A 23,203-nucleotide genomic window follows, 5' to 3' on the forward strand; every position below is an offset into this window, starting at 1 on the left:
AAGCAGCAAAGGGCATGACAGGATTTTTTTTTTCTCCATCTGTTTCAGCACTGTATGCCCCAATACACACAACAGAAAGAAAAAAAGAAAAAAAAAAAAAGAAAGAAAAATCCTGTCCAGAATGTGTAGCCGAGAGAAAGAAACTACCACGAAGTGCTGATGGAAAGGGAGAATTAGAAAACTAAAAAATACTGAGGCTATCACCCCCTTCATAGCTTCTGTGAAAGCCCCCCATAGTAAACCCCATCATATTCTTGAGTGCTAACAATAGCACATAGAAAAAACAAGCAAACAAATAAACACCTCAGCAAAAATACTATCCAAAAATGTAGAGGCAGATTACTTGCATTATACCAGAGCAGCCAGTTCAGCTCCTCCACAGATTAGTTTGCTTTCCTTTTCTAAAAACCCGCAAAAGTATAGTTTACAGATGAGCTTTAGACATGCAAAGCTATAAGGTCCAGCTAGAAATGCAGTAAGATTTGCAACATCCAGACAGGTTTAAAAACATGAAGTCAGATTTCAGATCTTAATGCAGGCTGATATGAATGCATTATCTATACTTTATGACATTATTTATTACATTATCTATACTTTATTATCTGCACTTTATGACCATTAGATCTTGGAAATAATTTTCAGCTTTTGATAAGTGATCAGCTGTTTAGTTTTTCTATTTCCAGACAATTTTTATTTTTAATTCATAAATTCGATCCAATACATTCTCTTGCTATTTCCCGAGCTGCAACTTTCTTATCCTTAACACCTTACTGAGCAGGTATATCACAACATTCAGCACTGAAAATGGTGCTGAAAAGTTGTACAGCTTCTCTGCAACCTTATTTCTTCTACAACTTCTGTTCCACACACTGGTTCTGTTCTAATTAGAGTACATTTTTGTTGGCCATATTGTTTTATTATGGTATTTGGCTGTCTACTCAAGGAATATGAAAGATTGTTCTAAACTAACAGCACAGAGTGTTAGCTGTGCTTTTCCCTTTCAGTTCAGTTTCTCAGGGACTGAGTATTTGAAACCCTAATTCGACTCTGGCAGAAATTTTAAAATTTCTAGGAAAACTTTCAAGGAAAATCAAACTCTTTATAAGATGACCTGGCCCATGAGGTTTACCTTAAAGATACAATTAATTCAAGTTGTTCTGGCTGCACAATCAGACTGGAAAAGAAAGATGCTTAGTTGAGTTAGTAATTAGCTGTTCTTTACCACCCCCTCCACCTACCTACCATATTTACATAGTCATCGATTCAGGAAAATGAGAAAGAAAGCCACTGCTCTGGAGACAACATGTACCAGGTTAAGATGATACTGTTAATGCCACCAGAATAATAAAGAAAATAAGCGCAAATAACTGTACTCTGCTGGTGCTCTGGTTAACTATGCAGAATGGGGAGAAAAACAACCTGTAAAGCTAGTATCTTGAGCATTGGAGGCAAAGAAGAGTGGATGCTTCATAGGTATTAATTTTCTTACTAACTGGAAGACATTGCAGCATTCAAAAATCCACACCACACTTTAAGATCACTCTTTTTTTGTCTAGAGAAGAAATCCAACAAGCCACAAGACTTGAAACAGCACCACCTGCATACATGCTTATCACCAGGACACAGACTGGCTATTCACATGATATGGGGATGCCTAAACCTCAAGTGCTTTGGCACTGGGCAGAAAGACGTGACAAAAGCCCCAAGACCCTCAGAATCAGGCATGTTTTGCTGGGATTTCAGTTTTTGACGCTTCATTCAAATGACTTCAACTGAAACTGCCACATACGCTGATACGCTCCTTATCTGAAAAAGGACACTAAAAAGAAAAACATTCTCTAGCAACAGAAAGCACAGAAAAAACTCACACGCGGCACACATGCAAAAACCTACTCCTAATGTTTGCAATGCGTTGTAAACAGAGCTGCTGTTAACATGGAAAGCTTGTGACAGAGGACAGTACAAGAACGCCCAGGTAAAGTCCTGTTTATTTAAGACCTACACGACTGTGGTCATCACGATGTCTCCAAGATGAGAGCAGCATACACAGCGCCCTGTGATGCACAAGTAGTCTGTCTAACAATGACAGCGCTGCAAGTCAATTAATCCCAAAGGGCTCCGCAACCACAAGTGACTGGTAAGACATTTGAAGCATTTGCTAGGTCAAACCCTGTGGCGTTACTCAAGAGAAACAACAAAATTACTAGTAACTGACAAACGTGTGGTGGACCATGTGAAAGAAGCGGGTAGTTTCAGTCCCCTTCCGGACTGATGGACAGGTGTCTACAACATACACAGCAGTCCCCTCAACTGGCACCCCAAAGCATCTCGGACAGACCAAGGACTGAGAAACAAGACCTCTGTAACAGCCTTACTTGAACCAAATTCCACACAGAAGTGAAGCACGTAAGAAAATCCACTGTTGCCTTGGCCATATGTTTCAACAACAACTTACTCTCCCTGTTAAAAGCCTTGCTTCCTTCCAGCCTGAACGTGTGCAACTTCATTTGTCAGCCAGGCACATCATGGTATTCTGAGGTGGTTCCTCTGCATGGGGACCCATGGGCTGTAATCAGATCATTCTCTGTGTCCCAGAGACCAAAATCTCTGTGGATATTGGTCTCTGGGACTTGAACGACTGTCAAAACAGAAGAAATTCTAGCACCCCTTAGCACTAGTGCCTTCCTGCATTGCACACAGCAACCACTGCCCAATGCAGTGGAGGAAGCACTCTTGCTTTTGCCATGTGTGCACCCAGTGGCAGGGGACAGGTAAGAATGGTAGTTAAGGATGCCCCAAGTCCATCTGTTGGAACATGACTGTCCAGAACAGCACGTGCTTCCCAGGATGGGATGCAGTTTTGTTTAAGCAGCTGCACAGTCCACGCCAGCATCCAATTTGGTTTGGACTCACATCCTTCTCCAAGCACCATCCCTCAAAACAGGGTCAAACACCTGGAAATTCAATGGTGAAACACATCACTTAACAGACCTGTAACCTGTGCTTTGCTATAAACACAATTAACAAGATTTGCCTTTACGTCCTTCATTTAGATCAAGTGGCACAAACGTTGTTAGACCCCAGCCTTAACAGAGCAGAGTTACTGAAATTAAGGTGAAGGTCACTGACATGACTTCACTGTGTGTACTACTCAATAGCAGCAAGGTATGTTGGAACACGTTAGGTTTTGTCTCTTCTAACATGCTGAAAAGCTCCAGCAGGTAAAGAACATTTGTATTTGACAGGAATGTATCTTGGGAGGCCTTTTCACACCTTTTGTAGAGTATCCCAAAGGAGCAATGGTTGCAGGGGCAATCCAAAAGCAAAAGGCTTTAACTGGCCTAGCTGGATTTTTCTGAAGAAATATATTGTCTGTAGACAGGGGGAAAAACTGCTCAGGAAGAATTAAGTGTGCCCATCTTCACTGTCTGTTCTGACTGCACCTGCTCAGTTAGGATATCTGGATGGCACAGAAGTCAGGCCTTTAGGCCTTTTGGTCTCCACCCCCAAAAGCTATTTATCCCGTCCTTAAAAAAAGAGCTCTACTGAGAGATCCAACTGGCCACTGCCAGATAGACAATTATTTAAAGCACATGGATACCTGTTTTCCCATCTGCCTTTCACTCTCCCCCTACATTCTGAATAGAGATTTTCAAACCTGAACTAGCTGAGAGAGAGATTAGAAAGCAGGTGGCAAGAAACATAATTGTTCTCTTCTGCATGTGCCTTTTGTGTGGATTTATAAAACAGTAGGCTAATGCCTCTGTGCAGGAATACACATGGTGCTGGCAGACACCACTCTTACTCAGGGGGTTCCTTCCATGCCTCTGAGTTAACAAACCTTGTTCCATGTGGCATGCAGTCCTTTCACTTGGACAGGCCACCAGTTACCCATAGTTTTTCTGATGGACTTATAAACCTGCATCTTTAGACTACAAAAATGCTTACCTTAGTGGTTAAGACCCCGCATAGCAACGGTGTACTTCGTTGAAGTCACAGCCTTAGGATGCTTTCTAAATCTAAATTAATTCTAGATTTGTTTTTTATTAGAGGACAAATTTTCTTGAAGCAGTTTATATGAAAGGAATTAAGTGGCAATGTTGCAAGATAGATTAGTCCAGATTTTGGCAGATCCCTTCCGTTCTAAAACACTTGAAGCCTTACAAATCAATTCTATGTCTTGTACTTAACGTATGCTGCCAATGTCTAAAGGTATAAAAGGTCTTATATTCCACCTGATTCAACCTACATTTTCTAGTTATCCCAGCTTGAAAGTCCCCAGTAGCTTCCCAGGGCCGAACTTTGATTATGAGACACCCGTAACTCGCAAGTCCATGAGGATTTGTAAATAATCATCAAAATAACTTCTGAAACCAAATTTCAGTGAGAAAACATTCGTTTTAAATCATTTCTCCTCAACAGGAACACACTATGAAACCTAAACTGATATAACAAGTGTTTTTTGTGAAACTCTACAGTCATTTTCAAGCAAGCTAGTAAGCTATGAGGAACTAAAGAGGCGTATTTCCAAATACTGCAGCATAGGCAAAGCACAGAAAGAAGCACACATTTTAAAAGCTACTGTGAATACTTTAAACACGAACAGGTGAAAACAGTCTGTAATATCACATACTCTGAGAGGGGCAATGCTGTCAGTTACTAAAATGGAAAGTAATTTTACAATCTAACAAGTCGGTGTTCATCTTATATGCTGACATTTGCTTTGACTTCTGGAGTATTGCTCCTACCCTGTATGGACAATGACACGAGATGGGTCATTTTCACTCTTTACCCAAGGTTTTCAGCTTTAAGTGCTGTATCAGAAGAATTTGCGCATCACATCAATCACTAGTGTAACTTCAAAATCTGACGAGATATGGTAATTTGTCACCAATTTGTCAATTTGGTAATTGATGTCAGGAACATCAATTTTTCTACTTCTAAAAACACTTACCCTTCCATGGCTTGCAGAGAAAACTTGGTTTAATGAAATATTTGTAGCATTTCCTACAGGATGATTAGGAAATACTTAAAATATTGTTAGTAAAAGATAAATACAACTACCACAGCACGAAAAAAAAAAATAAACACAGCTTCTCAGAGATGATCAGCATCCACATAAATGCACACACACAAAACAGGGCGCCTCAGGGAAAAATGCTTCTCATATCACAGCAATTGCATGTTTAAAGGGCCGAATAACATCAAGTGTTCTGAACACAATGAACCCTCACTTGCTGCCAGTGACCTCTGAAAATGCATCAGAAAAGCAGTCCCATTTGACTTCAGTGGGCTTGAGAACAAGCCTCAAGCACCATGTGGATACAGAAGCTGTACAGAAACCTACCTACAACCTGGCAAAGGTGTAAATAACAAAGGAAGCAACACAACCTAACAGATATTTTCTAGGGAGAAGTTTAGCTTTCCACACCACCAGCACACAGACAAATATATTGCATGCTGCAAAAACAGAAGGCACAGTTAGAGAAACTTTTCTTTCAGAGGCAGAGGTGAACAAGGCAAGTCCACCCTCAGCCAGTCACTGTTCCCACTCCCCTGTAAGTTTTCAGACTGCATCATGAACCAGATTGGGAACTGATCTCAGTAAATGTAATCATTCATGCCTTCTGTGGGGGTAGCTAGAAAAGGTGACTTGGTTATATTTAACTCACACGAGCTCCCAGATCTATTCACCACGCAGACCCACAAACAGATGCACCACCACAAACGATGGCGGGGGGGGGGAAAGGGTCAGCATGTGGGCTGCCAAAACTACCGCCAACACCACAAGGAACACTGGCCTGAGGTTGCAGCTGAACTGTGCCATAATTAGTCTTCCTACCTTGCTAATCATGACGATAAAACAAGTCAAACCCCGGCTCATTTAGAGAACTACACCCTAGAGGAAACATTACATCTCCTCTAGTCAGTCCAACTGCAACTCTCCTCAACTAAGGAGAGTCTTGAAGTTCAAGGTTTCCAAATTAACCTGCATCAGGCACACCGTAAGTTAAATGGACACTACAAAAAGTAGTTTTTTTGTGGTAAAACCATCACACACTTCTAAGTTTGAAGTAAGCCTTGAATTCCAATATAAATCAGGATTTTAAGGTGTAGCAAGGCCCAGCCACACTTCCTTCTTCTCAAGGTAACATGGCATAAAGAAAGTTTGACAGTTGAGTCAAACACAGGAGACCAGCAGCCTGGTTCCAGCTCTTTCGCTGCTCAAGATGACACAGCAAGTTGTGTCATTTCAACTCCTCAGCTCAGTTCCCCTTCCGTAAAACGGGGAATAATACTTCATGTTACAGTGCTGGAGACATACAGATGCTCTGCTGCTTTAGGGTAATGTTATATGAAAGAGCACTTGTTTCACCCACACCCCAAGCCTGAGTAAGGCTATTTTACAGGGAAAAGGACTGCAAGCTTCTCAGATGATTCGTTTTAAAGATTCAGGAAAGCGGCCTAGTACAAAGGAGAGTTGGTTGTAGGAAAAGGGGAACAGGAATATAGTTGTTTAAGTGATGTGTGAACTCCACACAGAAGAAAACTTACCTTTGCTATTAGATTAATAACAATCCCATTGTTGTGTTATATTGATTGACACTATAATTGTCTCTTCCCTCGTCAGCTACATTCCTTGTTGTTGTAACAGCAGCAACAACAGAATTTGTGACTGAATCCAAAGACTACAGCTGTCAAACATTTCCAAACTCCGTTTCAAAACAGCAAACATACAGAACATGAAATTAACCCCAAGATGAGCGTGACACTCAACTGCAAAGTATAGGTTTATGGCAGACCCACCCCTCTTACCTCAAGCATAGGACGGGCACTGTCATGAATGGAAAGAATGTGCGTAATGTTATTCTTGCTCAATTGCTCTACATCTCGGGCATCTGTGATGAAGGAAAAAAAGGAAGATTTTTTTTTTTAATCTCTTGAAACAGCCCACTCCCCTTTCCCTTGTACACACAGAAAATCACTGTCATTGCTACATTTCTTTCTGAAGCTTCGTGAAGTAAAGCAAAACCCCAAATGCAGCTGTTCTAGAACACCATCAGCAGAGGGGGAAGGGGAAGAAACATTTCTACTCCAAAACAAATGATATACTATATAAAGAACAAGCTTAAGTGACTCAGGAATGTGTTCTTAAGTCAAAAGTTTCATGTATTTTGCATCTGAAATATAAGTCTGTGCATGCCTGTGTGCAGGTGATGGCCATCTGAGCAAGCAGCCAGAGCTCCATGCGAAATAGCTTACCTCCTCTCACCCACAAATCCCCCTTCAGGAGATACAATTTCACTTGGGGGATCAACCTGGTGATATCCAGGCCTGAGGAGTGAAGCCAACCAGGTGGCTTGAATCATTTGAACGAAGGTATTAACAGGCCAGCCAGCACCACAACTAAATTCTTACTTTCTGTGGACTAGCAGGGTCAAAGGTGCATTTAGCTAATACACAGCTTAATTTTAAGTCCGAAGAGAGACTGAGGAGATATTGAAAGCACGAAATATGCTGCAGCAAGGAAGCATAGTTGTGAAAAGGTAGTTCCTAGACCTTTGACCAAGGAGTTTCAAACATTCAAAACTGGAAAGCAAACTCGGGTGAAAGAAATTTTGCTGCTAGATACTGTGAAAACATGGGTTTGTTTCTATGAGAAAGAAGGTAAAATAGATTATCTGTCATCATTGAACAACTTTCCCCATGCTTAACCATTAGCGTGTCAGAAAATGACCCCAAAGAGCCACTAATACAGGTAAACGTGAATTTGTGTCCACTTACTTTTGACCTTTTTGCTTGAATACGGCACGACACGTCATGGCAATTGCAGCAGTGGTTTTAAGATGTGAACACCTGCCTTCCCAATCAACCCCTACAATCTGTTCACATTAGCCTGGTTTCACACAAAAAAAAGAGCACTGACCACAGAGGTTTCAAACCGGCTCTCTCTAGGTACAAAAATAACAATAGCATCACCTGTACATTCTTTATGTACAGGCAAGAGTTCAATCAGCATCTCCTGCTTCGTATTATTCCACTCCACTATAAAGTTTCAATGCCTTTTCTGCATCTGAAAGAGGAATTGGACATTTAATTATATTGCCCCATGAACAAGATCCACACAAGAAAAAAAAAAAAAGAGGCAACAAAGTTTAACCTTCATCCAATTATGAAAGCTCCTTTGGGGCTAATAAAATAGAAAGATTCAAAACTGAATCAATTTCGCTTGCTGCTGCTCAAGCCTGTACGACTAACACAGATACCTAGTCCTTCAGGAGAGAATTAGCACAAATTCCATCTAAAACAGAAACAAGGTCCAGCTTCACAGAACAGTTAAAATATCCTAAGATCCTCAGAGTGTGCATTTCGAAGAAGAAATACCAGTGTTTGCCAGGAGGGGTCTTCTAATACACCAGACCTTCAGATTTAATAACAGCGTACTGGACAGTCCTGATTTCTCTGAGAACACCTAGGCAGGCAAGGGGCTGGAAACCCTAGAAGCCAACCTAAATGTGCCTAAAAATCAACAGACTTCAGGGCCTGCTGGCCAGAACTCGTGGTGTGAATGCACACCTAGCATAATGAGATCCCATCCCCTAATTATCAGCATGACCCACATGGTAAGTAGTGGCTTGACATACAGGGCAAATGTCTTCAGAAGCAGCTATCACCCACATTAAGCATTGACTGCTTTGGTGAAGACTTAAAACCCTTATGGATAGAGTACAACTCAAAAGGATTGAAAGGTCTTACTTCTTCAATTAACTAAATAAGAACTACACAGTAAGAGACATTCCCAGAAGCAAGCTGGAAATGGCTCTGTCCTACAGCTGCATCCCAGGGTAACGTCAGGTCCTTAATATATTTAGGAACCAATCACTCAAATCACGGAAAATAGAGGAGAAAAAGCTTCCCAGCCAGTGACTGTGTTATCTGGGTCTAAATTGTAAACAGTTTATGAAGGGAAATCCCCCTTGCTCCCCCTGGCCCCTGCCATAAGTCTTCTACAGATAATATAGACAACACTGATTTCAACAGCAGTACAAATGAGATATCCAGTCTTGCACCATAAACTCCCAAACATGTAAGGGGTTATGTAAAGAACCTCCAAAAGCCAGAAGAATCGCCTACCACTGACAGCAATGCCAACTTCCTTACTATAGCGCAGTGCTGTACAACCACAGGCAGGCTTGCATTTTGAACCACCCCATTTCAGAACGTGATGATGAAGGAAACCTGGCAGAAATCTACCTTGTGCATCCCCGAAGGTCCCTCAAATGTGGGACTATTCCTCACAGCAGATTACCTAATGTTCTGCTTCATACACCGAAATGCTTCTGAGCTAATGGGGACTTCTGAGTAAAGCTTTCAGAAAACTCACTCCTGGTATAAGAAGATGCAGTCCACGTTGAAGAAGTCTTCCTCTCTCCCTCCCATGCCCATACTTAGCTTCTTTTTCCTCAGTTTCAGCTGCAGAGTCTTTCCCATCCCTACTACTGACAACAAAAGCATTGATCGTGCCAGGAACACGAAAAAAAAAAAAAACATTTCAGTGGCACAGGTTTCAATCTGCACCATGTAACTGCACCACACCTGTTAATTTAGAAGATTAGATGTCACCACACAGTGGAGACGATTTCATTTCATATTTTCAGTTTGTTACCTTTCCTCCCCTTGGTTAGCTAGCTATTCCATACTAAAGACATCCTTTCTTCTTCCTCTGCCAAAGCCAAATTGACTTTGCTGTTAGCATGAAAAGAAACGTGCTTGTCATGCAGTACGCCAGTAGCTATTAGATTTTCAGCATAAAATTTTAGGTTATGTATACAAAAACAAAGCAAGTGAGGCCCCTAAGTACAACGTTGTCAGGTCTCACCATGCAGACAAACGGAGACTCCAGAGTTTCATCATCTCTAGCGTTTCCTTGTTTGGTTTGTGTGTGTTTTTAAATAAAACACCTTTTCTTCTACTCTTTATATTCTGCTTTACAGAGAACAAGGGAGCCATTTAAAGGGGAGGTTTAGACTGGGTATTAGGAAGAACTTCTTCTCAGAGAGGGTGGTGAGGCACTGGGACAGGCTGCCCAAGGAAGTGGTGGAGTCCCCATCCCTGGAGGTATTTAAGGGACATGTGGATGTGGCACCAAGGGACATGTTGGACCAGGTCTTTTCCAATTTCAATGATTCTAGGATTTTAAGGAAAACCTAATCTCCAGTGGTTCAGACCACTGAGAGCTATTACTGAAAATGAATGGATCAAAGCCCTCCTGATGGGAGAGCAGAGTGCAGTGACCCACACTCACACACACAACACACCTGCACAAAGACTCCACACCTCCCATCACCACTTCATATTACATTCTAACAAATATTTTGTCCCAGACTCTCAGGAGGACGTTTGCAGGGAGTGAGGAAGCTGAGGAAAAGTGCCCGATGTTCTCTTTAGTGACAGTACCTATACAAGGTCTTCCTTTAAAAGATGAACCTGGAAAAGGGAATAGAAACTGCAGTCTCTCCTGTTCTCAATACCTGAAACAAAGTCTTAGAAAAAGGGAACTTTTCCCACAAGCACTAAAAAGCTGTTAGGAGGATGGATCTAGAAACACAGCAGAGCCACTTGGGGGGCACTGCCATTTTATATTCAGGAACAGGAAGGGCACAAACTTTCCCAAGACTCTCCAGGTCATCCACGGCAACACCGGACTCTTCAGGGGAATTAAACCTCATATTGTGGCTTTCCCCTTCAAATCAAAAAGCCCCCAAATATTCCATTGGAAAAACTCGAATCTTCCTACTATGAGTACAAGCAAGGAAGGACACAAGCTCTTTAAATACTCAAGGCAGAAACACCCTTGAATCTCTGGGGCTCACTACTGCAACATCTTTTGGTTTTTGAGGCAAACAAGCACTCACTTGGAGCCTCAGATGAGAAAAAAAAAAAAAAAAAGTTGTTCTATTTGTGCAGGAAAAGGCTAAAAAGCTCAGTCTGTTAAGAAACAAAGCATCTATTTTCATCAGGTGCCTTTCAAGGGAAATCAAGTTTCCAGCACGGAGGACACAGGCAATCCCACAATAAATTCCTTGTCTTCTGAGGGCTGCAGGATTGAATTTCACCTGAAAGGAACAAACCAAAATTCCCCCCAAAGAAGAGCCAGGCAGAAGAGTTTACTACTTCTACCTCACGTTGCTCCCCTACCCCTCCTATCCCCTTTGCAATGAAGCAGCTCCTCACTAACTTTCACTGAAGAAGCCCAAGAGCCCTGTTTCCCTCTGGGCTTTCACACCGAACTCGGGCTACAGTACTTTGTGTGGACACCTGTGGTTCTTCTTGAATTTTTCTGCCCTCTAGCTGTGCAACCTCAAACACGCTGACTCGGGAACATACTACAGCTTCAACGTGCTACTGCCCGAGTAGAATAATGCCCACAGATCTTCAGAGACAACAAACGGGGACGTACTCAAGCGCTGTGGACCTAGTGGGGTTTCAGCACGTGCTTCAGTGCTTTCCATAACCAGGACTACATGCAACTTTCTCACCTGAGGACCCCGAGGCAGTTACAAAAATGCCTCACATCCTGTGTGCCCGAAGGCTTGCACAGCAGCAGCAGCACACGAACCAGAAGGGGCGAGCTCCTTTTTTGCCATCTCTGGACAATGCACCTCCAGGACTGCCCTATTTAGCATCTTTCCACACCCTGCTTTCATTTACCAGGAAAGCAGGAATTGGAAAAACATCCCTTTTCCTTTAGGCTGCCAGCTTCTCCAGAGGTCTCCGTGCAGCAGGGAGAGATGAGCATGCACAGAACAGCGTTTCCAGGACCTAGCTGAGGAAAGCCTGCCTGCCTGAGCTCCCTGCACAGTCACTGGAGCGAGGAGGAGAGAGACCATCCTCCAGAGGGCAGATCAGAGCGTTTCAGAGGCTCCCCTTCTGGAGGAAGCTCCCTCCTCTTCTCTCCCCCTGCACACAGGCTCTGAGGGTGCCCCAGCTCTGCATCCAGGAGAGATGAGCAATGCCAGGGATGCAGCCTTGCTCTTGCTGACCAGATGCAGCTGTATTCAATTCCAGCTGAATAAACAGCCAGGCTGCTCTGAGGGGCATTACAGGAAACCATTCCCTAAACCCGTGTCTTTAGAAGGAGCTAGATGCTTCTGCTGCCCAAACCGGGAGACTCCAACCGAGCCCAACTGCGTGCTGCCGAGTATTTCCCAGCAACAATCCCCTTTATGGAAGCCTCAACATTATTAGTCACTTTTTGAAGGAGTGCCACAAATCAGAGCATGCCCCAAGAACACGGTAATCGGATTACACCAGAAATACACTTTGGTGATAAATCAATAGCCTGTTCCGAAATTGGGTGACTTCACTGCACGGAAAGCTTATTGCAATCGCTATGAAGCAGGTAGGGTGTGCAGAAAAAACCAAAATTGTGAGAATTTGCTTTTGTATTAGTGAAGTACTGCAACACCAACCTTTTCTCTTCCTCTTCGTGTACGTGAGATGCAGTATCAGATGCTCGTGATGGCTGACAATTAAATGCAACGTGACCAGAGGTCGCAGCAATAATTAACTGACTGATTTGCCCCGTTTTTAATGAATATAAAAACAGAGCCCACAACACAGCCCTGGCACAGGCAGCGGCACTGACTCACTCCACAACCCTGGCCACCTCCCCTCAGCTGGCCAAGTTGTTCACCGGCTGGAAGCAGAAGGGCACCGAGAAACCGAGCTGAGTTTCACTCCCCTGGGCAGCTGTCAAGGGCTCACCAGCAGGGCTGCTGCAGCAAGAGGGACGAAGCAAGAGCCATCCTGAAGGACTCTGCTGCCCGGCATCCATCCTCCCATCCTGCCCCTCGCCCACATTGTTTGACAAAGAGAAGGAAGCAATGTGGCTACAAGCAAGCTAGTTTTGTCACTGGCTCAATGCTGTGGTCAATCCAAGGAGTCTCCAAACCTATCCTCTTCCCCTGATTTTCCTTTTTTCCCCTTCCTTTTTCTCCTCCTCTCATTGCCAACTCGCCAACTTCCACCACTATACGCTTGTCTCTGTCCTTTCACTTCCCTTACTGTGGCAGGGGCAGCATGGACCGTGGGTTGGTATGGCCAGAGTCAGGGACAGCAGACAGCAGTTCAGAGAAAGAAAAGTGAAGTTGCAGGTTTGGGTGGAGGAGGGGGAGAGAGAGTGGAACAGAGAAGACACACAGCACCCGAATCCAGTGCAAACCTTGTCCAATTTTAACAGAGCAGCTACGATATCCAACAGACCAGGAAGGGTACAACATTGCAGTAGCCCCTGTGAGTCCTGCCTGCTAGCTAACAGCATGTATCAACACGAGTGTACAGGCAGCACCCGCTCATTTCCGAGCAGGGACAGTCAGCTGGAGCTGCTGCTAACAGACTGCTTTCACAACAGGTCGTTTATTGGGATGCCCATGTAAAAAGCTTCCTGTTGTACCTAAACGTGGTTCTGTCTTTCTATGCACGAGAAAGAAACCTCGTGCAAAAGGGTGAACAATCCAGAGAATGGCACACCTGCAGCACGGACAGCCCAAGTATCAGTGGTCAGACAGCAGCCTGCAGACCTGCTGGTCTCGCATGCAGTGATAACAGAACTCTTTAGCAGCTGTTATAAATAACCAAAATAATGAAAGCAATGAGCAGGAGGCATGCTAAGCCTTTACTTATAAGGAGGGCTCGCAATACGCCTTATAAAGAATCTGCCTGGCTCACATGCTTGCCTGCCTAGCACAGGAATCGTTTAAGGCAGGCCAGTGTTTAGGAATCCCAGCCGAAGCATGCACCGAGGAGATGGTGCTCGTTTTTCTTCTCTTAAAGTACTTGCAGCAGCGCAGCACACGGACGACAGAGCACACAGGATCTTCTTTAAGCACTGCCAGGTGAATCCAGGAACGAAGCAAGACAGGGTTAGAGAAGCTGCAGAGCCATCAGGGAACCGGGCAGGCCTGTGAAACAACACCTCAAGACCCCTGTTAAACAAGCCTAGAGAAAAGGATAAAACTAATCTTACCTTTAAAGTTGCCAATGAACAAGCCAGGCAGAATCTGTGAGAAAGAAATATAGTATCAAATATAGATGTCTTGTGGTAACACAGCTTGACAAAGTGCGATTTGCATACAGGATGGAACATACTACTCTAGCAGACTATTGTCAAAGGCACTCCAAAAAGCGCCGATGGCTTTCTGTGCACCTCTGCAGCCGTCTCAAGCTGTGTTGTTCCAGGTACACCGCACTTTGGAGGCTTTCACTGATAACTAGGGGTTGTTAATAACGTGGAGGCTGGCATGAGGGGTGCTCCCCGAGGATACGAGAGGTGTTTGAGGAACATGGAGTGGGCCTCGCACCCCGTCCTCCCCCCCGACAGCGCGATAAGAGCTGCCCTGATTTCACTAATGCTGAAACTTCGAAAGGAGAAGGCAATTTGCCTAAAGCTGCTAAGCAGGCTGGACAAAGCACTGCAAAGCAAACTCCAGCGAGACTTTCAAAGCACAACACCCTGCAAGGGGGGCTGCAGCCCCGGTGGGGCGAATCGCTGCGTGCAGCTCCTCGTGCCTTCATGGGGCGAGAACTGATGAAAGCCCGAGAGTTGCGTTTTCCTCCCCTGCCCTCCTAGAAGCACACTCGTGTCTCGGTTACAGGACTTTCCTCAACTTGTGAGCGTCAAGGTCAGGCAGCCCGAGGACACGTGCACGCACAGCCGGGTGAACACGCAGCGCTACCCCCCCCCCCACACGCACACACCCTGTCATAACCCTCCCGGCTTGGAAATGGCAGCGAGGACGTAAAAATAAAACACCCGGGCAGACCCAGCTCGTGCCTTCTGGCCCAAAATTTCGCTTTCTGCCACCTGGACGATCCCACCCACGCCCACATCCTTTGAAGGGACCAGAAGCGCGGCAGGGCGCGCGCACGAGCCATTTGTCCCGGGCGCATGCAGTGCATGCCACCCATACGGAGATGTCAGCACCGGCTTCCCAAAGCCTTAGCAACACCCCAGTGTCATCGCAACAGCGGCAACAGCATCTCCAGCGGGGCTATTTAAAGGGAAAACTCCTCCCGTTTTGCTCGGCCCGGCAGCCGCAAAGCCCCGAAAGCTGCGGAGGGCTTTTCGTCGGGGATTATCGCTCGATAATCCCCTCCCTTCGCAGCAGCCCTCCTGCTGAAAGGCAGCCCTGGTCTGCCTCGAGGCCGTGCCTTTCACCTGGCAAAAGTGTTGTGGTGGCTGTTATCCACCTAGGCTTATGAGAAACAGAGAAGACTCAGGGTTTCCTGGACTGATTTATTATTTTAGGCACGCCTGATGACGCTGCTAGAAGCCAGGCAAGGCAGCAGACGCCGCTGCTATGGGCCCGGTTTTGCAAACAAAAATCATGCTCTAAAGCAAAAGAGAGCCTAATTAGGAACCAATTTCCCTAATCAGGCCACTCCAGCCAGCTCCCTCAGCTTAAAACCCTCCCCAAACAGCCTTCCTGGTAGTTTTAAATAGCAGCCTGGTATCTCCTATCTGCAGCCCAAGTCTGAAATCACAACCCCGCTGCCGTGCAGCACAGCCTTTTAGACTCCAGGATGTTGTTCTGCATCAAATGCATGCTCTTGGGAGATGACGAAAGCTTAAATTCCAGTCACGGTCATTAAGGTTACACATTATAAATTAAAGAGATACCAAGCAGCACCGGGGCGGAGGGACTGAAGAAGGAGGCTTTTTAGATGGCTGTTGGCAAAGGTGGAAAGGTCCAGAAGTTTGCTTCTGTGCATCACCAGGCGATGCTGAAAATTAGGGCACCGTGCAACCAAGGACAGCTGTCAGCCCTAGTTGTCCTAGTCATTCTAGAAGCAAGAAACATTACTCTGGGTGAAAGCTACCTGGAAAGAAGTGAATCTTCGTACCATGCTGACTAATACTTCGGCACCAGACTACGGCTGGGAACTTTCAGCTGTGTCATCTCACACTGCCTCCAGTAACTGCAACTCCAGGCCGCGCGAAACGAAGGCCGATGGCTGCTGCCAGGGGCGTGTGAGAGAAGGGATGGGAGTCAGCAAAGAAAAAAAAAAAATAAGGTGGTTGTTTTCGTCAACTCCGCACCCACCGCTTTCTGAATAAAAACAGTAGCCTCTTTATATAACCCGAAACATTGAGAAAATGACCGCAGGCTAAATAACAGATGTCGAAGCGTGCACAGCCCAGCAGCGAGGGGAGCAACGCCTGCCCTCGGACATGCCTCGCAGGAGAGAGGCTCACACCCTGCACCTCGCACGAGGGCAGAGCCCTACGGTGCACAGCTAATGCATCGTCATCAGTCCTCTTGGAAAAGGTGCTTCTCTGGAGAACAGCTCGAAGGGCTACTTCACTGCTGTCCCCTGGTTAGATAGATACTTAATGCAGAGCATCCCACTCCTTGCCCAACACTGCTTCCTGAGGCACTGGTGCTCTGGAGAAGTCCGTCCATCCATCAGGCTTCCCACAGAGACAGCAGGACGCTGCAGGAGGTGCAGACCACCCGCCTCGTCAGGCAGCAAAGCAGAGGGACGAGAACTGGCCCAGCTTCCACAGAAGCGCACACACCAGCTGTGAGTGTCCACGCTGGTTCACGTGTCTTACTAATCAGCCCCCACAGCTTATCTGCCCTTCTTGCAGAGATAAGGTTAACTAACCTTAACGGGACACAGGACTAAGGCCCAGGGAAAGCTCTCCTCTAATCACACCCTGTTCGCAGATAATCAGATCTGAGTGCTGCTGGCTCCATCGATCTCTCACCATCTTGGCCACTAGACTTGAGCTCCTGGAAAACCGTCTTCGTCGTTCTCAACCACAGGCTTCAGCCTGAACTTTGTTTAGGAGTCAAAGTGCAAAAACGAACCAGGCTGCCCAATTTCCCAAATCAGACCCAGTTACTCATTCTGTACTTAGAGATTAAGAAGTAAAGCACCAAAAATTAATAGTAGCTACGAGATTGGTTTGAAGCCATCGCACAGTCAGCAGCCAACTCCCTTTCTGTAGCCTTAACAGGTAGCATTTCTCTGAGCTGCATAAAAAGAGTATTATAAACCATTGCTTTTGGTTTAATTTGGGAAAAACGAGGCTTGGACGGCCTCAATAAAAAAGTAAACGCAGGTAGTTTTACGGAGAAAACTAAAGAAACGCCCCCAACTAAAAATAAGTGTATGTCAGGCCTCAAGCCCTCCAGTCAGCACCAATGGCCACGTAAGGTCAGGTGCAACTACTATTTGCCATGAAATACATCAATATCATGTGACAGAAAAAGAGGAGGCGACCATGCCACTGAGAAAGGCTCAGCATCCAAGAGCAGCAACAGCAGCTGTAGCGGTCTCTGGGGCTTTTCCTTACCCATACCCGTTACAGGTCACCACTAATCCTCTTCCCCTGGCTCCAGTACAAAGGGATTCTCTAAACGAAATAATCCACCGTTGGATAAGCTGCTTATTTTCTTCTATTGTGCACGTATAACTCTACCAGGGAAATAAAAACCAGTTGGAAACCAAGGTAATTTGTACTGGCAGGCTACAGCGAGCCAAGCAAGCAGCCCCCAGCGTCGACGCTGGTGACTCCGCACCTCTCCTCGCCCCTCCAGCTCCTGCTGGCTCCCAAGATCAAAAGGAACAGATGATCCAGGGGCACATTCTGAAGGTGGCAAGTCCCAGACCTGCACACGGGACCCCTACAAAAATAAACCCTGATGGCCAGTACCCAAGGTGGCAGTAGCCTCCTTAAAGGAGCCAACTCTCCCCGACCTGCTGGACGTTGTTTCATCCTTTTGGTGTCAGTGGGAAGAGCGGAGGGGGAAAAGCAGAGCAGGGCTACGCCCGTGCTGAGCGCCCTGTCTGGAGCACGGCAGGGTGACAGCGAACAGAACCCAAAAGACCAAATTTCCCTGAGTCACAGAGAGCCTGCTCACACGGTACCAGAGCGAGACGCAAGGCAACGAGTGCTAAGCTTCAGGGGGCTGGGAATGGTGTTTGTTCACATTACAACATTGACATCTTTCATCAAAACACTCAGAGCGACAGGGCAACTCCAAACTTTCCCTGCAACACGCTACAGACATCCCAGGAACCCAAGGGAAGCCTCTCCAGCTGCGTCCCTTCCTCCCTGGTTGCTCCTAGAAGATACCTGCAAGGCATCAATACCTATCACAAGGCGATCCCAGGAATTTGAAACCTGGGACCTAGGAAGAAAGACCAGGGGAGGCGCTGGTCCTATAAAAACACTAGGTGGGGGGAAACGGGTGCTGAGGATGAGCCCCCACTGCCAAAAAGCCAACACCCCGAGCATCTCAGCTCCATCTTCCTTCTCCAGCACTTGCCTGCCCCTCCAGTGTGGGGCATGGGCTGAGCCTGGGGGGCTTGGAGGCTGCTGGGGGGGGAGCACGGGTGGGAATATGGGGACGGGGAGGCGTCGAGAAGGGGAAGGGGTGGGGAGAAGGGACGTGGGGCGGCCGGGGGAGCATCACCCAAACTGGGGGAGCATCACCGAAACCGGGAGAGCATCACCCAAACCGGGACCCCACCCCCACCCCCGGGCTGCGGCCAGGCAGGAAGCGCGCCCCGGGAAAAAAAAAATATAATAATTAAAAAAAATAAATACGTAATAAAATAAAATAAAATCATACACATTAAAAAAAATTAAAAAAAAAATAAAAAAGGGAAAAATCAGCCCCCGAAACGCGCCGGGGACAACCCCCTCCCCTCTTTTCTCTCCCCTCCTTTGTTCGGCGGGCAGGTGCGGTGCAGGGGGGGGCGTCGGGGCCGTGCCCCCGGCGGCGTTACCTTGTTCATGCCATTCCCCATGGCTCCCGCCGCCCGCACGCCGCATGGGGCAGGGGCGCGCAGCGGGCAGGGCACGGCGCGGCTCGGCTCGGCTCCCCTCCGCCGCCCCCGCTGCCGCGCCGCCTCCCCCGGGCGGCCGGAGCCGCGGAGCCCCCGCCGCCGGCGGCCCTGGGGGTTGTAGTCCCCGCCGCCGCTCCGCCAAGCTGCTAGGAGCACGCACGGAACTACAACTCCCGGCGGCCCCCGCGCGTGCCTGCCCCACCTGGAGAGCCCGGCGGCATGGCGGGCGCAGTGAGGGCGGGGAGGGGGCAGCGCCCTGGTAGGGGCACGGCTGCCGGAGTCCTACGTTAGAGTAGTGGGGAAAGGTGTAGGGGATATGCGCAGTTCATACGTGCAAGTGTGTAAAATCTTCCCCGATAACCTGCCCAAGTAACACATCCCTAGTGGCTCACCTCTCCTCTACCCCATTAACCAGCCCTATATCCTGCCCAAGTAACACATCCTTCATGGCTCATGTCTCATCTACCCCATTAACTAGCCCCATAACCTTCAGAAATAACACATCCTTCACGAGCAGCAGGAGGCACGCTGCTGTGCAGCTCTCTTCAGGTGCTCTGCTCATATTTGTACAAGCATTGGTACAAAACTTACAAGATTTTACACAAATACTTAAAAGATCCTGCAGGCAACTGTGTCGCTACTCACAGTTGTTTTTACATATACCCTAAAAAAATAAATGCAATAACTAAATGGATGTCTCTGTGTCACCTGTGACTCAAGTGTTTGTGGGGCACGCCTCGGTAGGGCTGACGGGCAACACGGCCAGGTATCAAACGCCTGCTGGATGAACTCTGGAAGGGCTGGGAGATAAGGGACTGGGAACACTACGTGGAGGCAGTGCTTGCCAATACAAGCATGCTCTCAGGGAGTGGTTTCACAGCCTGCAGCTGTAATTTAATGTTGGCTGCTGGCAGACAGGCGGTCACGCGTCCTCCGTGCTGCCCTCAGCTGTACATGTGCCCCTTTCCTTGAGCAACACCAGCAGTGAGCCCATTTGGAGACCCAGCCCCACAGGTAGCTGGGGGTGACAGCTTGCTCCCCACAGGCCCTCGGCAGCTGATGCAGGACTGATTTGAGCTGCCTGAAGCTGGCAGGCAGTTCGGAGTCAGCATCTGTGACATAGGTGTGCCAGGAGGCAGGCTGCTAGCAAGAGGTTTGCTGAGTAATCTTACCTGGGCTTTTAAGAGGAAATAAATAAACCAGCATGGGATGCTGAAGCTAGGCCACTCATATCTGGACTGGGAGGGCCTGAGAGTACTTTTGAGCTACACCTCAGCCCGTGTTAGGGGAGGCTCAGGGCCCCTCCTGCCTTCTACGTTCCTTGGTTGCCTCCATAGGACCATGGCAGCAAGTCAGTAGGAAGCCATCTCATGCTTCAGCTCGGACCATTTTGGATCAGGATCTTAGCTTCACCACGACATCCCTGTGGCTCCACAGGGTCTGTGGTGTATATCACGTCTTTAGTCGCAGAAACATCAGAGGAGCTCTTTGTAAGGCTGGAAGGATAGCTACCCAACGTAATGTACTTCACTTCTCTCCTTCCTTCCTCCTCAGTCCTTCTGAGAAGCATAGCAGAGAGCTTTATCACAGATACTGGCTTTAATATTTCATTGGCAAAGCTCTCCAGAATGCAATTTACTTTATTGTCATGCCACACAAAATACAACTGAGGTCCAAAAGGTCTGAATTGCAGTTTTCTATAATAACTACTCAACACATTCTGTCCCCAAAGTGGAAGAATTCTTTGCCAGCAACTGGCAAATGCTTTCTTTACATGAAACAAAAAGATAAACAATAAGTAAAGCTCCTGATCTGTGTGGTGCTAAGAGGTCCACAATAACTGGAAAGCCTCATGCTCAATATGCTGGAAGTCTTGCCTGGTCACTTCAGTTCCCCATAACTTGGTTTCTCCATCTGCAAAGGGCAGTATTTTTGTCCTTTGTGAAGAGCCCTGAAAAGTCCTGTGCTTGGGCAATACATGTGAAATCATTACGTTGTCTTAGGCAATACAGACGGAATACAAGTGCATTTAGCTTAGTCATCTAACATTTTTCTGAATGGGAAGTGCCACGCAGTCTTCTCTGTTTTATTTTCAAGTTTCGTGACTCCCTTCAGGACGTCTACTTCAGCCTGCAGTGCTTTCCCTTGTTAGAATTGTATTGCATGTGTGCAGCTTTCTACAGTGAAGGAACACAAAGTAGAGTGGGAGAGTGCAACATACCAAGATTAAATAGCAGTGGGAGGAAATCCACATGCACCTTAAACATTCAGGGTGATGTATAGTATCTGCTTTTCTTCCCCACAGCTCTAGAGGGGGAATCCTGATATAGTTGCCAGACCCATCCCTCTTGCCAGTTATTCCAAAAACTGATTGTTGCAGTTCTTCAGTGCTGTTTAATAAATGATCACATAATGCATTTATGGAAGTTGGTCTTCAGCAGACCTAAATCAACATATGGTGTTCAGTGAGTGTTTCTTCTTGGGGTCTTATTCCTTATGCTTAATATTTGCATTTTTTTAATGGTTTGAAAGTCTATTTTAAAAAGCGAGCTATTCTGAGACAACTGGACTGAATAAACAAACTTGCAAAGAAGAGCAGAAAGCTCTTGCCAGATCTCATAGCTCTCAGTATCCCTGAAAAGAGCTATCACTTCGGAATGGCCCCTAACCCCACAGATCTGGCGATGCTTCCACTGCTCTGTGATAAGAGGATGGTAAACTGAGTAATCTCTACTTCTTGACTTTGCACACACAGGTATAACCTGGTAATGCCAAGAGTTCAGCAGCAGCGATCGTCTTCTAGGCAATTGCCTGAAAACTAACAAACAGAAGCAAACCGATACTGAAACTATGTCGACTTCAAAAAAAAAAAAAAAAAAAAAAAAAAAAAAAAAAAAAAAGACAAAACTTCTGCTTTGACAGTATGTTGAGCTTGTTATGTTAAAAATAAATAAGTAAATACTCTTCTTATCCTCTGATCTCGCTTTCTGTAAACCCTGGAGTGCTGAGCTCACATTCGGCCATAAGCAAAAGGTATCTCAGCTATCCATGATCTGCCAGGAACTGATAAGACCTGGGCTGGGTTCCCCTGAAGTGGCGTCACAACTTAGTTCTCCTGAAGTGGCAAGAAGGGAGATAAAAAGGATGGCTAGTCAGAAATTGTCAGTTTTCCTCTGAAATAGGCTGGTTTGACAGGAAGGAACTGTTTCACCCGGAAATAAACAACCCCAAACCTTGAAATTCGTAAATAACACCAGTCTTATTTCCTGAGTGTGCTGAGAGTGTGGTCACCTTCTGCCTCACATTCCTCTCGCCACCCCTTCCATCAGCATCACCAGAGTAAGGAGTGTGCCAGGATGAAAGAGCTGAGCCAGGAGATGAGGCAAAAGTGGCAGAAAGGAGTTGTGTGTTGTTTTTTTTTTCTTTCTAGGCAGACCCCTAGGAAGGAACTGATGATTCAGACAGGAGGAACAACACTAGACAATGGCTGCGAAAACTGTGCAAGATAATTCAGATGTAGGTTAGCTCCCATGGCAACCACATACCAAATTACTGCACTTCTGTGCCTCTAAACCTGCCAGCAGTCACTTTTGTTTGTGTGTTTGTTTTTAAGGCTTAAAAAAAAAAAAAAAAAAAAAAAAAAAAAAAAAAGAAAGGAAAAAAAAAGTTAATCCACCTTAATAATCATGTTGGATTGCAAATGAGGTGTAGAAGGGATTTTCTTGAGCCGCTTGGTTCAAACATTTGGAAGAGAGAAGTAGGAAAAATAATATGCCTTGAAAACTCTGATTTTGCTAACCAGTTAAAATATACACAACTTCTTAACCTTTAAAGCTGTCAGTTCTAACCCATAACTCATACTGCTTTGACTTTTTCCCCCGTGTTTACCAGGTCAGCTTGACACCCTTACCTCCAGAGCTTATGTAGGAAAGAAATTGGTTCTAGCAGGTCCATTCATTTTTCATTGAGATGTGTTAAAAAAGGAGTAGGGCATTGTGTACTAAGCCAGGATTCGGGAGAAAGACAGTAAAATATTTGATCCCTAAAAGCAAGACTAGTATGTTCAATAGAAGCAAGGCTATCCAAAAGCATACTGCAAGGCACGTGTATATTAATAGTTACTAAGAATAGTCCATTGCTGAGTGTGAATGAAAGCATCCAAACACATTCCCTTGATAAGCTAGGTATGTATTTGTTTCTCTAGGCACACGTCAAAGTGTCCTCAAATGGAAAAACAGCTTTAAGAGCTTTTTCCTAAGTGCTGCTTCCAGATCATGTATGGGAAATCCTAGGGAAACGGGGTCTTCACAGAACGTCTCTGCAGGAAGCCTGTAAACCA

The 23,203-nt window shown here is 46.0% G+C and overlaps 1 protein-coding gene and 1 long non-coding RNA gene across 5 annotated transcripts in view; one reads left to right on the forward strand and one right to left on the reverse strand.

Annotated features, from left to right (window-relative positions):
- DUSP22 (dual specificity phosphatase 22) overlaps nucleotides 1-23,203 on the reverse strand; it is a 45,852-nt gene that overhangs the window by 21,559 nt on the left and 1,090 nt on the right. Inside the window, exons 1-3 of one of the 4 annotated variants that reach the window (XM_084509829.1) lie at nucleotides 18,805-18,955; nucleotides 14,030-14,063; nucleotides 6,817-6,899 (exon numbers count right to left, since the gene is read on the reverse strand). In XM_084509829.1, coding sequence (XP_084365955.1) covers nucleotides 6,817-6,899; nucleotides 14,030-14,063; nucleotides 18,805-18,825 — 138 coding nt within the window. In that variant the 5' untranslated portion in view covers nucleotides 18,826-18,955. Of the gene's footprint in view, nucleotides 1-6,816; nucleotides 6,900-14,029; nucleotides 14,064-15,906; nucleotides 15,932-18,804; nucleotides 18,956-23,203 lie in introns of those variants that run through there. The other 3 variants (XM_084509830.1, XM_084509828.1, XM_084509831.1) reach the window with 3 other exon arrangements.
- Nucleotides 8,027-10,298, forward strand: LOC311431869. The gene is made up of 2 exons (XR_014689680.1): nucleotides 8,027-9,176; nucleotides 9,221-10,298. It is a non-coding gene; the product is annotated as an uncharacterized lncRNA (long non-coding RNA).

This window comes from Aythya ferina (genome assembly GCF_964211825.1).
Source record: "Aythya ferina genome assembly, chromosome: 2".
NCBI classification, from domain to species: domain Eukaryota; kingdom Metazoa; phylum Chordata; class Aves; order Anseriformes; family Anatidae; genus Aythya; species Aythya ferina.